Below are 16,539 nucleotides of genomic sequence, written 5' to 3'. Positions count from 1 at the left end.
TTCGATTGGCCAATGAGAATTTAGAAATCCAATCATAGCTTGTAATATAAAAATAAAGTAATATCACATAATATGGCGGTGTAGCAACATGTAAACAACAATTTTCTAAGTTAAGCTGAGTCGATCTGCTTTAAAATTAACAGAGCAATTAGTTTCGTTACATTATGGGATCATCAAAACAACAATCTGCAATTTCACGAGTTACGAATCTTCTCCAAGAATGGGACAAAGGGAGCAAAGTGGTCCGAGCCAAAATTTTGGTAGATTTCATAAAACAGAACCAAAATAAAACCGGTCCTGAGTTAGAACAAGAATTTGCGCAAGCAGCAAGCTTATTTTTAACTAGACTAACAGCATGGCTCAGATTGACGTATCCTTTTCATTGAGTCTTTTGTGCATGTACTCCGTGTTGCCTGCTCTTTCCACTTTCTCAGTGACTTAGTTTAAATTTCAGTGGCTCCTTGTCTAATCCCTTTCGGGATTCAGCGCTGGAGATAATTTTTGTTTTGACAAGTGGTCAAAAGAAAAAATATCTCCAGCACCAAATCCCAAAAGGGATTAGCTCCTTGTGTCCATGTGCTAGTCATCTCGGCCTTAGAAAGTTTTGGCCATGGACTGGCATAGTCGTTTCGGCCATTGTTTTCAAAATGCAATCTATTTAGTAATTTAATTTGTTATAAAATAGTTGCATTTGATTCATCATTCAATGTATATTAATAATTATCAACATGCTTCTTTTGTTATTAAATAGTTTTATTAGAGCACAAAAATATTGTTTTGCCTTAAATGTAGACGTTTGAAGTGAAAGAAAAATCACGAATAACATAATAAATAGTACTGATGATATACACAGTGCAAATCTCTGCCTCAGAATGATTTGCATCACAATAGATCTAATACCTACAGGAAGGTGTACAGCAATGGACAGGTACATAATGCTAAAATGGATAAGACTTGGTTCTTTTTATTTTTGAATGTTGTATCAAATCATAATTTTAATACATCATTATCCCCTTAAAGTTGATAAAAAGACATTTTCATAACTGAAAGTATAACCAATGTCACCAACTAAAAAGATAACTCTTGCTCTGGGCCACAACACCATATAAGTTAAAAACTGTTTGAAAGATCAAAAAAAAATATTTTCTGTTCTTGCAATAAAAATTCATAAATTAAAATAATTAAGATAACAGAAATATTTTTTCTTGAAGGTAAATATGGAATTTCATATTTGAAATTGATAGTTTAAATTATTTTTGCCGTATAGTTTTATCAAACAAATATAAAAATAATTCTATATGTACATGTGAATAGCACAGATTATTTTTATTACAATTTATTTTGTTTAATATTGAATGCACTTGTTTCAGTTATCATGATCTGTGAGGTTTAGCTTGTATGATTATTTTTTTAAATTATTTATCTAATTTGGATAATTATAGGGAAATGTAATAAATTGTAGCTAAAATGTCAGGTTGCAATGTTCAAAAATTCTATGAGTGTTTGGGCAGAGTTCATTGATGCCTAAGAAGACAGTCAGTTTGGAATCATTTAACAAGTAAACAGCAACAAATGTGTACTTTGTACCAAAAAATTCAAGGGAGACATGTTAACTAAGGATAATCATAATATTTTTGAAAATGATTAAGGGGACCATGTTGAAAAAACGCCAATAAAGGGGAGATAACGTCTACTAGAGATGTTGAAATTCTTCACAGGGTCATCCTGTAAAAGTCCCAAACGAGGTCTATCAATATTCCAAATTTTGTAATATCTTGAAAGATGAAGAAACAGGGCCATGTCAAAGTAAATATTGGAACCAAAAAAAAAAAAAGACAAAAGACTATAAGGTCTTTCTCATGTTGGGAAAGACCTTAATAAAAATAAAATAATTGAATTAATAAAACCAGGGATGTAAAAAAAAATCGCCAATTGCCAGTTTGCAGGTTTTGACACAAGCTTGAATCAATGTTACATCTTGGCAGGCTATAACAAGATTAGACGATAAATTGTTTTATATGACAATAATTTTGCAGTCATATTATGGTATCATGCAGTCAGGGGTGTTGGGGTTTGGGTTGGTAGATATAGGGCATCTGGACAAAAACAACAGATGTAAGTTTATAATCTTAAATTGTTCTTTTCTGATAAGTTTTGAATGTTTACATGCAGTTTGCATATACAAAAGGACTTGCTTCTCAAAATCATTAATATATTGTTGGATTCTTTCAACAGTTCAAAACTACCCATTTTCTTTTTTTTTTTAATAATTATTTTGAACAGAAACACCATACTTGGCTAATTAATCTTATTTGGGATAAATTTTCAGCCATTTTTGTTAGAATTTTGAAAACTTTCATTAAGGGAAACAGCCTTATTTTGGAGGTATTTTAAGGCAAACAAATCACTGTGTGTATATTGATGTATATAATATAAGGAGAATGGATATGATGAATATGTCAAAGACACAACAACCCCACCAGGATGAAAAATGTCAGCTCAAGGCCACCCATCCGTCTTCAATGAATGATGAGGAAGATCATAATTGAATTTTTTGTCATTGAAAAAAAGCATTTAACTCTTTGGCAATGGCATATATTGCCAAAATGTAATGTCTTATGCTTCATTTATTTCAAAACATTGCATTGCTCACAATGGACATACTGGTCTTTCATAAGCCTGCCATCAATGGACACATGTATTCTGCCAGTAGCCATAGGGTTAATATTTGTATACTGTATTACACGTTCAGCCATGCAGATGAGGAATATAGAAACCGCAAATTTACAGTCAGTCACAGTGACTCATTTAAACAAGAAAAAATGTGAGCAATACCTACTAACTTGATACCCCCACTCCCCCATAGATTTGATAACATGCACCTGTTATAACTCCATTTTGTTTTGGATCAAAATCTAAAATATAGAAGTATACAATGGGAACATGTACCTAATAAAGATTCTGTGTAAGTTTCATTCAATTGCATTCAATGGTATAGGACGAGTAACGGATAAGAGATGGGTCCATGATACCCCCAATTGGGCCCAAATTGATTTAAATCAAAATCTAATATATGAGGTACACAATGGGAACATTTAATGAAGATTCTGTCAAAGTTTCGTTTGATTTCATTCAGTAACGAATGAGATGGACGGACATCCCTATCACTATATACCCCCACTTTGCAAAGTGGAGTATAAAAAACAAATGTACAATCATGAGCTGAATATGTGGCCACACTTGTAAAACAGACTTTCCTATAATCCTCACTTGAGGACACACCAAAGAGGATCTAAAGCCTGATTCTTATTATCACAGACTATAACAATAACTGGATAAGAGACCAAAGTATCTTTGTAAAGTATTTGGAAGAAAATTTGCAAGGAGTTTCACTGGGTGGAATTAGCAGAAAACAAATTTTTTAATGTGTCCCTTTTAACAGTTGGTATATTTCCATACTATACTTTTGTACAGAGTGCAGCTGCATTTTATGTTATGCTTGATCTTTGTTAAAAGTTTTTCAGGAAATTCAGGATCAACTGCATCTCTGATTTTAATACATGAAAGATAAATATTGGCGAAAATGCATATACATCTATTTTCATTATTACCATTTTATTTGGTTATGTTAAGATACATGTATTTATGTCCAATACCATCAGACATTGTTGGACGTCCTAACACTAAACAGATTAATCAAGTGCTAGTTTTCACATTCTAGACTTACCGTAATACAGGCAAGTATCACAAAGTTTATGAAAGCTATAACTTTATGTTCCTAGACTTTTTGGCCACGTGGACTTGGTTGTCCAACTTTCACAGCTAGTGTTAAATTGGACTTTTAATTCAGGGGCATTGCCAAAGATGACAGGGCATAGGAAGGGTTCAAGTCGTAATGAAAGAACAACCAAACTTGCATTGCAAATTTGCAGCCTCACACTGATTCTAGTGTAGATTTTTACACTCGGTATTTTTATAATTTTACTGCATGAACAAAATTTTTGTCCCCCGCGACGCGTCTGTCCATCCATCCATCCTTGTTTTCCGCACTTTTTTTTTGTTTCCCCGAATAAGTTTGTTTTTGGTATGTGGCCTTATTATGAAGTTGCAGATTAAGTTCAACTTTGGTTACGGTTGAATGATTTTTACAGAAGTTATAGCCCATTTGAGCTTTTGCCATCACTTGGCGTCTGTCGTCATCGTTAACAATTTTTCAAAACTCTTCTTCTCTGAAATTACTTTACCACTTTGAACCAAACTTGGTATGAATGTTCCTTGGGGTATCCTGCATAGAACTGATTTGGGGATTTTTGATCCGTCGAAAAACATGGCTGTCGTTACTAAAAATAGAACATAGGGGTCAGACAGTAGTATTTCACATATATTTATCCACAACGGTTAGGTTTAGCCAAAATCTGACAGGGTTTAATGTTCAGCATGATGAGATCTATCTGTGGTCAAATTTTCATTTTAATCTATTAAGCCATGTTGGAGTTATTGCCCTTTTTCAACATTTTTTGCTATTTTTAATGTTATTGCTTTCAATAATCTTCTTCTGACACCACCTGACCAATTAGAACCAAACTTGGTATGAATGTTTCTTGGGGTATCGTGCATAGAACTGGTGTGAGGATTTTTGATCTGTTGAAAAACATGGCTGTCATTACTAAAAATAGAAAATAGGGGTCAGACAGTAGTTTTTCGCATTTATCTCCAAAACTGTTAGGTTTAGCCAAATTTTGACAGGGTAAAGTGTTCAGCATGATGAAATCTATCTGTGGTTAAAATTTGGTGATAATCTGTTGTCCCATGTTGGAGTTATTGCCCTTTTTGGACATTTTTTGCTGTTTTTAATGTTATTATTTTAAAAAATCTTCTCCTCAGAAACTACTTTACAGAATTCAATGAAAGTTATTATTTTTGTTTTAAAGGGCATCCTTAACAAAATGAATGTTTGGATTTTTGATCTGTTATAAAGCATGGCTGCTGTTACTAAAAATTGAACATTGGGGTCAGACAGCAGGTTTTTGCATATATCTCCAAAACAGTTACGTTTAACCAAATCTGACATGGGATAAAATTATTCAGCATGAAGAGATCTAAATGTGGTCAAATTTTGGTGAAAATTTGTTGACCCATGTTTGTGTTATTGCCATTTTTGGATGTTTTTTCTGTTTATGATGTTATTACTTTAAAAAATTTTCTCCTCAGAAACTGTCCTACAGAATTCAATAATTTGTTTTATAGGGTATCTTTAACGAAATGACAGATTTTTGATTGCTGAAAAAACATGGCTGCTGTTTTTAAAAATAGAACAATGGGGTCAGACAGCAGATTTTTGCATACCGGTACATCGCCAAATCTGTTAGGTTTAGCCAATAACTTTCAATTGGTGAAATGATCCTTATTATAAGGCTTACAAATGTGTCCAATGAATCAAATGGAGTCAAAATTGTCTGACAACTCCTTGTTAGAGTTATTGCCCTTAAAAGGCAAAAATTTAACCAGGTGAGTGATGCAGGCTCCTGGGAGCCTCTTGTTTGTTTTGCTTTTTAATTTACCAATTGATTGTATATTTAGTATGTAGTCTTAACTATGAGAAGTTACAGATTAAGTTTGACTTTGAATACGGTTGAATGATTTTTACAGAAATTATGGCCCTTGGACTTAAAAAATTTCAGTGAATTTACATTTTCCGCACTTTGTATGTGGTCTTACTATGAGATGTTGCAGATTATGTTCAAATTTGGTTACTGTTGAATGATTTTAATGGAAGTTACAGCCCTTGGACTCAGAAAATTTCAGTGAATTATAAGTTTTCTACATTTTTTTTTTGTGGGGGACATAGGAACGCTGTTCTTTTTTGTTTTATCACAGTCATTCAGTCAGTGGTTATAATAAAAAAAAAAGGATCATATTTGTTAAAATAAAAACAATATTATTGTATGCTTTCTGTAATGTTTGTAGTATTATAAGGTGCAGCTTCCTTAACATGTTACAGCTATATGATTGGAACAAGTTTAAATGAACAGTTAAAGGCAATATCAATATTCCTCTCTGCATCAAGTGGGTGAGTATTCAGATAGAGATGACATATTAAAAAAATTTAGATTGAATTTCTATGTATAAAGAGATTGATTCTAATCTTGTGGTTTGAAATGCAAAAAGATAGCATAATAAATATTATATAAACTAATGATCTAGTTTTCTGCCATGGAGATGAATTGCACAAGACAAATTAAATAAAACAATATTAAACTTTATATATTGAAGATAAGAAAAATTCTTCCCAAATGGCAGAAAGGCAATTTTGTCAACTTGATCATCTGCACATCTTTACAAAGTCCAAAATTCAGTGTAAACCCTACTAAATTTTTAAAATTTTTGAAAATAGCATAACACATAATCCAAGAAATATTTTGGTTTATTTCACATGATTAGTCCAATCCTGCATTTTTTTTTCAGGCATAAATTTATGGCAGAATTCATTGAAGTTGGAGGTGTATTAACATTGCTTGAGATCATAGGATTGAAACAAGCCAAGGAGGATGACAAGCTGGAATCATTAAAGTGCTTGCAATGTGTTGCTAATGCAGGCAGAAAATACAAAGAATTGATATGTGAAAGTTATGGTAAAAGTTTTTTAGTGATATACATTAATTTCCCAATTTTGTTCTTACCCCACAAGAATGGTTTTTAAATAAAAAAAAATTTACTTGAAGTATAAGCCTAATATGTCAAAAATGTTAAGATGCAAATGTTTATATCAATGATGAATCATTGAGAGTATTTGTTTAAGATCAAGTCAATTGTTATAAGCTTTCAGGGATCATGCATATCATTTGTTTCTCATTAACAGGTATTAGAGCTGTTGCTGAGTGCTTAGCAAAAGCCAAGACAGAAGAAACACAAGATGCATGTAGAAACCTATTATTGATGTTAGCCCAAGGAAACTTTAAATTTGAAGTGCAAGTTTACAAAGGTCTGATAGCACTGCTACCGTGTACTTCTCCAAAAGCCCAACAGATGGCAGCTCAATCTCTTAGAGTTGTTCAGGTAAATTTTAAGTTGAAGCTGACAGATATATACAGTGAGTCTCCTATAAGGAGCATCAAATCTCCATTTTCATAGGTTGTTTCACATTCACCTGCTCAGAGGATGAAAACTATTAAATATTTTAATTTTAAATAAACTCATTAGGAAAAATGTAAAACAACTGCTATCTGGTGTTTGGCATTAAACAACCCAAGTAGATTAGCTTTGTGCCTACTTATAAGCTAAGTGTTTTATATATATATATAACACTTAGGGAACGATCAAAAATTTGCATCACAAATTTGACAGTTCTAACATCGTTGGGAATTTTTCAGACCTATCTATCTATCTATCTATCTGTCTAGTTATCTATCTATCTAGCTATCTAGCTATCTAGCTATCTATCTATCTATCTATCTATCTATCTATTTAGCTATCTATCTAGCTATCTATCTAGCTATCTAGCTATCTATCTATCTAGCTATCTAGCTAGCTATCTTTCTAGCCATCTAGCTATCTATCTAGCTATCTAGCTATCTATCTATCTAGCTATCTAGCTATCTATCTATCTATCTATCTATCTATCTATCTATTTGTTTAAGGTGAAGTTACAGTCTGTGCATTTACAACCGGAGCAGCATATCTTGGATATAATTTAATCTTGTATCTTTTAAATTTATAAAACCTTAAATTAGTATGAAAGAACAAATTACAAGTGATAGGCTGTTCAATCTCGGTATAGGAAAAATATCATCAGTCACAACATTTTAAGCATTATTGCTAGAAAAATGTAGCTTTATTTCCTGACTATAGTGGAGCTATTTATTCCCAGAGCCAACTTTAAATGGTTAAAACACAGGGATTCACATAATGTCAATGTGTGTCTTCAAAATACCATTAATAATTATAATTTAAAAAAGCCCTTGTAAGTACATGTTGTACCTGTAAACACCAACAGTAAACAGAAATACCAAAAAGGCTGAACAAAGTATGGACAACTTTACTTTAAATGATGAAACTCACAAGAATATTAGAATGTAACTGAATAAATAATTGTCAACGTTTAAACTTTTGATATAAGGCCTGAACTCCTTAATTAAACTTTGAAATCTTCCTATTTATATTACAAGGTTATCAATATAGTGTTTAAACCATTTATATTTTAGCTAAAAAAATAACAGGATAAAAAGGTGTTTAAATAAAATAGCACTTTAATAGTTGTTTAGTAAACTATTTATTAATTCACTTGGGTAAAAGTTGTTTAACACCTTATTATTGGCATCTTTATTGACCTTTAAAGACAAAAAAACTACAGGTTTTTTTTAGCAGTTTTAGCCAATATCTTAATAACCTTGATAGATGATTTGATGGAATGATTCTAGTGGTAAGGCTTACATAAGTCTTAATAGAGTTATTGCCCTTTAAATTTTTAGCTGAGATCTTGAAAACCACTAAAGAAAGAAATTAAAATTGATGAAATGATTCTTAAGATAAAGCATTAAAAAGTTCTAGTATACCAAGTCCTAGTTAGAGTTATTGTCCATGAAAGGCAAAATTGGTGTTTTTTTTTCTTCTGTTTAGTTTGAAAAGATAGAAAGACACTTCCTTTCCATTGATACAATGATCCATATGATAAAGCCTGCAAGAGTCTAAAGTTCAGTTTTACATGTAGTGTAACTCCTCATTTTTTGCCCTTGACATGTGAAAATGATCTTCGTGGTTTTTAGCTTAATATTTATTGAAATCGGTACAAACAGAAAAAAAACTACTTTAAATTTAAGAACTTCACAGGAATGAAAATGAGAGGAGCCTGTATAAATAAATTTATTTTTGTTCCAGTTACTTAACAATACAACCACCGGATGAGTGATTCATGTTCTCTGGAGCCTCTACTTATTTCAAACAAATGAAAAGACATTAGTTGTTCTAATATCAATGCATTGTTATGTAAGTTATTGTAAGATCTGTCCATTTAATGTGTTTTATTTCTCTTTTGCAGCCTATTGTTAAGTCAGCAAATCCCAGTATAGTAGAACCACTTCTCAATTTATTAAAAACTCTTCACTTAGAAGTACAATATGAAGGTAGGTATCGATCATAAGTTTAAAAGTAAAATTCTTCTTTTTGTATGGTTTACAAAAACTTTTATGAGCTTTTCATTCATAAGTAGGCACAGTATAAAATATGTATTGGTAGATGATTTCCAATAGTATATGGTATGATGTTTAGCCTCTCAAAAAATTAACCTTATAATTTGTATTATTCTAATTGGCTGAACAATTCAAATGCTGTAGAATTATACATTAATATTTTCAGCCATAGAACTAATTAAAGAATTGATGGACTATGAGGTCTCTGATGCCCTGCTGAAAGGTTTAGTGGCTTTACTAAGACCTGCTAAAGAAGATTTAATCAGAAAACCAGAAATTTTAGATGGTATTAACATACTGCATTATGTATTTTTTCTTGTACATCTTATAAGATATAACTGTTGTAAATTTGTACTGCTCTCTTTAAAAGATCAGGTGTCTTATTTTCACAAAAAGTCATAAATGTAAATTTGAATTTCAACAGGAAGTAGCAATGTGACATTATGACTTACAATGTGACATCATAACTTACACTCAATTTTACAGAAATCAACAACTGGATGTCAGTTCATTTTTCTGTCACTTATTTGTATGAACTCCTTGCTGTGACTGAACTATGCAACTCCATGATTAATCACTTAATCAAGTTTATGAAACTAACAGGGAATAATAACAAAGTATTGCCATTGTGACCTGCTGTTTTGATTTATTATCCCAATGATTTCAGGCTTTCTATTAGCATAGCATGGACTTAGTAATGACTCATATATATTGTTTAAGGATATTATTTTATATCTGCAATTCCTCCTTAATTGTTCGGTTAATTTTTATTGAGCTATTAGTTTATACCATTGTGACCTTTGTGATTTTTTTTATTCAAATAAATTTTGAGTTTTAATGATAATTAATTAGTGTAAAATGGACTTTATTGTTAACTCTGACCTATATAGATAGTAAAAGGTACCTATTTTGTATTCACAAATTCTCCTGAACCAGTTTGTATGAAATTTTAAGGGATCTTGAATTAGAAAATGCCATTGTGTCTGCTTTTTTTTTAATCTGAGTAAAAGGAGTGTTCCAATTAGGGCAGCATAGACAATGCATTAACCAGGATTGTTGGGAGTACCCAAATTTATATCTTCAACTCCTAATAAACCAATGAATCTTAATAAAAATTTTAGAGGTTGTTTTTAAAAGTTGTTATACCATTTCTTGGCTATTTAGAATTTTGATCTGAGTTTTAGATTTCCTACCCCTAACTTGGACTTTGCAATTCACTCAAATGAGATGCCCATTCTGTTTTAGTAAAGCTTTTGCACATGTGTCATCTTATATTTAAACTTCTGATTTGAATAAGTTTTGGAATTATTTTTAAATTTAAGATCATTTGGAAATTTTATTAAACTTTTGCATACATATGACCTATTATCTTAATTAGTTCTAGATTCGATAAAAATAAAGATAAATCATTTTTTTTCTTTTTTCAAAAAAGTCAGTTTGATTTCTTGATACATGTATTAAAAATAACCATAGAATAGTTTAGTACCTTGTGCAGAGATAACACATCCATGTTTTTCATAATTTAATATATACAGTAAAGAAAATCCTTTTGTATGTTTTTTTATTTTCAGACCCTGATGTTCCAAAAATAAATGCACCATTACCAGTTTTTGTACAGCAGGCTGCTGCAGCTAAAACTATAGGGTAAGATGTATCTCCTTTATTACATCATCAAAGGACAATTAATGTCTTCACTCTATATCCTTTGTTTTAAATCTTATTCTTCAAGCATTTTTTCTTTTTAGTATCTACTTAATAAATACCCAGTAGTATTGGTTACAGTGATCAGGTGTTATTCATAGCCATTATGGCTATTTTAAAAAGTACCAGTGGTGAAGCTTCCATTTTTAACTTATCACAACTAGATGGATGCTGAAAAACAATGATAACAATTCTACTTTTGTTGATGATCTCTGTTTAAGTTTCCAGAGGGTTAAAGTAGTACGATGAATCCTTGTAAAAGTAATTGTCCTTTGTATTGATTGCCAGTAGTATTGTAGATGTGCATACTTTACAATTTTTTTTATTTGAAAATTTTAATAGGAGATATAATTTGGTACTACTTTTCAAATTTCTGAAATTAGGTGACCTTGTGAACACAACCCCTCTGAAACTGCTTTTTGGATTTCTTTCATATCTGGTAGGATCTAATGTTATTCAATGTAGTTGTGCATACTATACTGTAATGTTGGTTCATTTTTTAGGTACATAGACTATTTTTTACATTTCTCATCAATAACAAACTCTGAGATACATTTCCATAGGTTTCTCTTTTTTTTCAGTATTTTAGCAAGAGAATCAAATGAAATTGCTGAAAAATTAATCCAGGTAAAATATCCTTTATATTTTTTATGTTCGTGTTTTCTCAAAGTGATTTTATACTGTTGCTGTTAAATTTAGTAGAAAGCAACATTATTTCAGGGTTAATCATACTTGATACTTGAAATTAGTGGGTTTGAAATGTATATTTTGCATCTGACTGATATAATTCCTAGTTTTCTTATCAGTCTTATATTAAAGAAGGAAATGACAATGTATCATAAAAAAGTTTTGGGATGAACAGATTCGATGATGTAAGCTTACATGACTTGATTCACATTTAATGTACAGTCAAACCTGCTCTGCCGGTCACCTCAAATCAATGGTCACCTTCACTTAACGGTCATTTCAAAACCCGCCCAACTATTTTCTCTATTTATTTTAACTCAAATTAGCGGTCCCCTCCCTAACGTGGCCAACGGTCACCTAATTTTCGGCTGAAATATTCTTTCTGACTTCTTATACTGGCCATTTTGTAAACATTTGGTTTATCACCTGACCCGATAACAGTATCGTGTCACATGATTTAATTATATTTAGAACATGTAAATATAGATAATTAGTTTGCCCAAGGGATTAAATCGGTATTGCAATGAAAACAAAATTAAAGATTCGATAGTAAAGGTGTGATATGTACTCACTAGTCGTAAAAACATCAGTCTTCAGTATAATTAAGAAAGTTTGAGTTGTGACAAAATGTCTCAGAAATGGAAAATGGAAAGAAATGAGGCAATTTAAAAATTAAATAGTGAAAAAGGTGCTGTGCCGTTGTAAAGGAAATTAATGTCGGAAAAATACAAATTACTAAAAATAATAGAGGACATTGAAAATAATGCAGACAGTGAAAACAACATAAAACAGGATATGAGGAAATACTTTGTTTTTTATTGTCATATATTATTATCTGAATGATATTTTGAATGAAAATATTTTTAAATACATGAATCTACCTCAGAAAATGAAAGATAAATACGTGTTATATTATGACAAACAGAGGTAGTACAATCTAATGGAATATGGGATTATATGAGGACATCAAAGTCTTTCTACATCACAGTTTGTAACCTCATTCCAAAGGTCACCTCTCTATAAAGGTCACTGCGAGTATTCCTCAGAGGTGACTGCTTAATACAGGTTTGACTATATCTGAAAATTTACTTGCTTTAATTTTTAGTTGAGAGTAACACACAATTTGCTGTACACAATGGGTAATATGGACTATGCTGACAGTCAAAGACAAGCCAGTATTTCCTTAGAGGTTTGCTTATGCTGTGTTGTGTTAATGATCCATGGGACAATTTTTATCTGTATTTTTGCCTGTACAGATGTAAAACAATGAAAAAATTATAAGAATCTGAATAGGAGTTTATGGAAATGACAAAAAAAATGTTTCCACTCTAAAAACTGAGTGGAAGATGTAATTTCTGAAAGTGTCAGAGATGATTTAAACAATGCCTTAGATTATTTTTTCCATCATATCCAGACAAATACACATCAATCTGTACAATCAGTCCCCAGTATTGGTCAGGATAAACACTTCACATCAAAACATTTTAGTGTTTTTATTAGGGCCCCGCCTTAGGCGGGTCGCACCATAGTGAACAGTCTGTCTGTCTGTAACAAATTTGTGTCCACTCTATATCTTGAGAACCGTTATGATTTTAAAGTTTATACTTGACATGTATATTAACCAACACCAGAGGGTATGTCATAATGTTTGTACAACTTCCTAGATCAAAGGTCCGTCTGTTGGTCATACTGTCAATTTGTCCATTCTTAACAAATTGTGTCCGCTCTATTTCTTGAGAACGGCTATTATTTTAGTTACGTTGATGTGTCATAATACCCCCAAAAAAGTGTTTTTATAAATTTTATTTTACAATTTTCCTGATACAAAGACGTTGCCTCTTTATGTTGTATTTTTCTTATTTAAAGTAAAACCCATACATCTTTTTTTCAAAAAGTTGCAGCCCACAGCAAATTTTCATGTTTTTAACTTTTAATTCGCATCCTTTTTTTGGTTGGTCATAATAGATTGAAGGCATAATTCTAAATATGTGACAAATAACTATTGGGCAGCACCTTTTAAACATATTCAAACATCAACCCATATATCCAGCAGTCACCTAGTGGTCAACAATGAATTCACACCATGCAGTCATATCACTATTATACTATGAAAGTAAGTTCAGGATATTTATCAGTTTTCACTGAAAATCTTAGAATAAAATCGCACATAACGAGACTATGTAATAACTTCAAATAATGCTTCATATCATCTTATTTATCACATTTTATTGACAGTGGGGCCCACAGAGATGGCTCCCATCTCAATGATATTCTGCTTTGATCTTTCCACAATAATCATATAATGAGAAATGATTATTAATTAAAGCTTGAAATGATGTTTTTCAGTATTTCTGTCGAACCTTCCCAATAGTAGATGAACATGTCCATGAAGCAATGGGAGATAACTTATATGACCTATTTATGGTAAATATCAATAATTTTTCATCTACTTAACATCTAATGTATGGTGTCATACAATTAAAGCATGAGTTTACATACATTGATACTGTTTTGTTTAAGGATTGATTTACTGAAATCTATTTCATTTAAAGTATACCTTTTATTTGCCATTTACACTTTCATGATACTGCTTAATTTACTCTATACTGGTAAAAGCAGATATGAGCAAATTGATGAGCATGTGATTGTTTTCAGTGAAAAGTTTTTCTTCTCTACTTTTCAGTCAAACCCAGAGGCCTTGTATATGAATATGAACCACATCCAAGCTGATATTTTGGTATCAAACAAAGTCAACATACCAAAAAGTAAGAGTTATAAGAAAAAAAAACTTTGCTGGAGAATGTATTAGCATCAAAAAGTTTTAAATTTTTTTATGGAGATTTGATCTATTGACAATGGGTTGAGCTATTATATCAGATACTTCATTGTGTTCTAAGGGTAGAAGTTGTTTTTTAAGGAAGAAAAAATCTTTTTTACAACTCAATATATCATTTGCAGTATGGTATTCTTTCTATTTAGCTATATAAAGTTAGTAATCATTTATTGTTGGTGAAGTTTTCTATACATTTAAGAGACTGTTGAACCAGACAGCTCCTATATGGATGGCACATGGTTAATTTTATCCTACTGATTTTTTTCGTTCCAGTGTAATATTTATATTGTATGTATATCCAGTAGTACAAAGATTTCTTAAAATTGACAATGGATGGTTCAGAAAATGATATTAAAGTACCCAAAGAAAGCAACCAAATTTTGCACAAAATGAAAGGGTTACCTTTAAATGCTTTCTATGTAATTTATTTCTCTTAAACCTTTGCAATTAACGAAAAACCAACATTCTACTTTGATATGAAATAGATGAAATTTTTGAAGAAAAAAAAATTTGTCATGTGCCATGGATGCCCTTTTAAAAAATATTTTAATGTGTGCTATCTCTTTCAAACTCAATTTTATCCAAATGATTTCATGATTACATTAATTAATTGAAAAAAAAGCTTAAATTATATGACCTATTTGTATTTTCAGCTGTTGAAACTGTGGACTAGTAGACTGCGTCATGTTGAACTAAAGACTTTTTCTGTGATATAATGACTGTTTATTTTTATAAATAAAATACCATTGATGTACATGAAGAGAAAATATTGTTGGTTAATTGTCAAACTTAAAGTCATCAGGTTTTATGTTATTATCCCCTCCTTGTTTTAAAATTATATTTTAAAAGAAATCTTTTCATTTAGAAATAGGTATTTGTTAAAAATTTAAAAAAATAAATAATATTTTCATATCTCAGTCCCTGATTGTATGGAGATTTAAACATTGTAGCCATGTGTTCAGCCTGGACATTATGTGGATATGATGATGTGTCTGCCATGTGTTCAGCCTGGACATTATGTGGATATGATGATATGTCTGCCATGAGTTCAGCCTGGACATTATGTGGATATGATGATATGTCTTCCATGTGTTCAGCCTGGACATTATGTGGATATGATGATATGTCTGCCATGAGTTCAGCCTGGACATTATGTGGATATGATGATATGTCTTCCATGTGTTCAGCCTGGACATTATGTGGATATGATGATATGTCTTCCATGTGTTCAGCCTGGACATTATGTGGATATGATGATATGTCTGCTGAATAAATATTTTAAATACCATTGAGGTTACTAAACTTGTAGCATACTGAAATGTCTGTGAAAACCCTGTCTTTGATATGACACTATTTTGAAAATATGGTACAAATATGGGTCCATTTATATATACCTCATTTTAATTGCTCTTGTTTTTTTTTAAAGACTTTTTAGTTTAAGCTCACCTTGCCCAAAGGCCATGTGAGCTATTGCCATCACTTGCTTCTGTCAGCGTCGTTAACAATTTTTCAAAACTCTTCTCTGAAATTGCATGACCTTGGCATGAATGTTCCTCAGGGTATTATGCATAGAACTGACATGGGGATTTTATGTCCGTCTACAGACTTGGCTGCTGTTACTAAAAGTAGAACAAAGGGGGTCAGACAGAAGTTTTTCGCACATACCTCCAAAACTGTTAGATTAGCTAAATTCTGACCGGGTTAACGAGTTCAGCATGATGAGATCTATCTGGTGACATTTTTGTTTTAATCTGTTAAGCCATGTTTGAATTATTGCCCCTTTCAACGTTTTTTCCTATTTTTTTTGTTATTTCTTTCAAAAATCTTTTCCTCAGAAACTACTGTACAGAATTCAATGAAAGGGAGTATAATTGTTTATTAGGGTATCCTGCACAAAACGACTGTTTGAATTTTTGATCCATGAAAAAACATGTTACTAAAAATTGAACATAGGGGTCATAATGCAGTTTTTTGCAAATAACTCAGAAACCGTTAAATTAGCAAAATTCTGATGGAGGGTAATATAGTTCACCATCAGAAGACGGACTTATGCCGAAATGTTGAAAATGATTTGTCATTTGATGTAGGAAATATGGCCCCTGAAACAGATTTTTTGGTCGTTTTTCATATGTA

General features: G+C 31.4%; 1 protein-coding gene across 1 annotated transcript; it reads left to right on the top strand.

Moving 5' to 3' along the window:
- The first annotated feature begins 63 nt into the window (after positions 1-63).
- LOC148630113 (armadillo-like helical domain containing protein 1) lies at positions 64-15,173 on the top strand. Its single transcript, XM_088561089.1, has 12 exons — positions 64-370; positions 6,002-6,070; positions 6,466-6,632; positions 6,860-7,056; positions 9,035-9,119; positions 9,352-9,471; positions 10,757-10,829; positions 11,468-11,513; positions 12,679-12,762; positions 13,920-13,997; positions 14,257-14,338; positions 15,060-15,173. Exons 1-12 carry the CDS (start codon positions 165-167, stop codon positions 15,077-15,079), a joined length of 1,227 nt encoding a protein of 408 aa, XP_088417215.1. The 5' UTR covers positions 64-164; the 3' UTR covers positions 15,080-15,173.
- Positions 15,174-16,539: the final 1,366 nt, after the last annotated feature.

This window comes from Perna viridis, chromosome 1 (assembly GCF_037379345.1).
Source record: "Perna viridis isolate PV_CMFRI_1.1 ecotype Kerala chromosome 1, ASM3737934v1, whole genome shotgun sequence".
Taxonomy (NCBI): Eukaryota; Metazoa; Mollusca; class Bivalvia; order Mytilida; family Mytilidae; genus Perna; species Perna viridis.
This window is presented reverse-complemented; position numbering and strand designations above follow the sequence as displayed.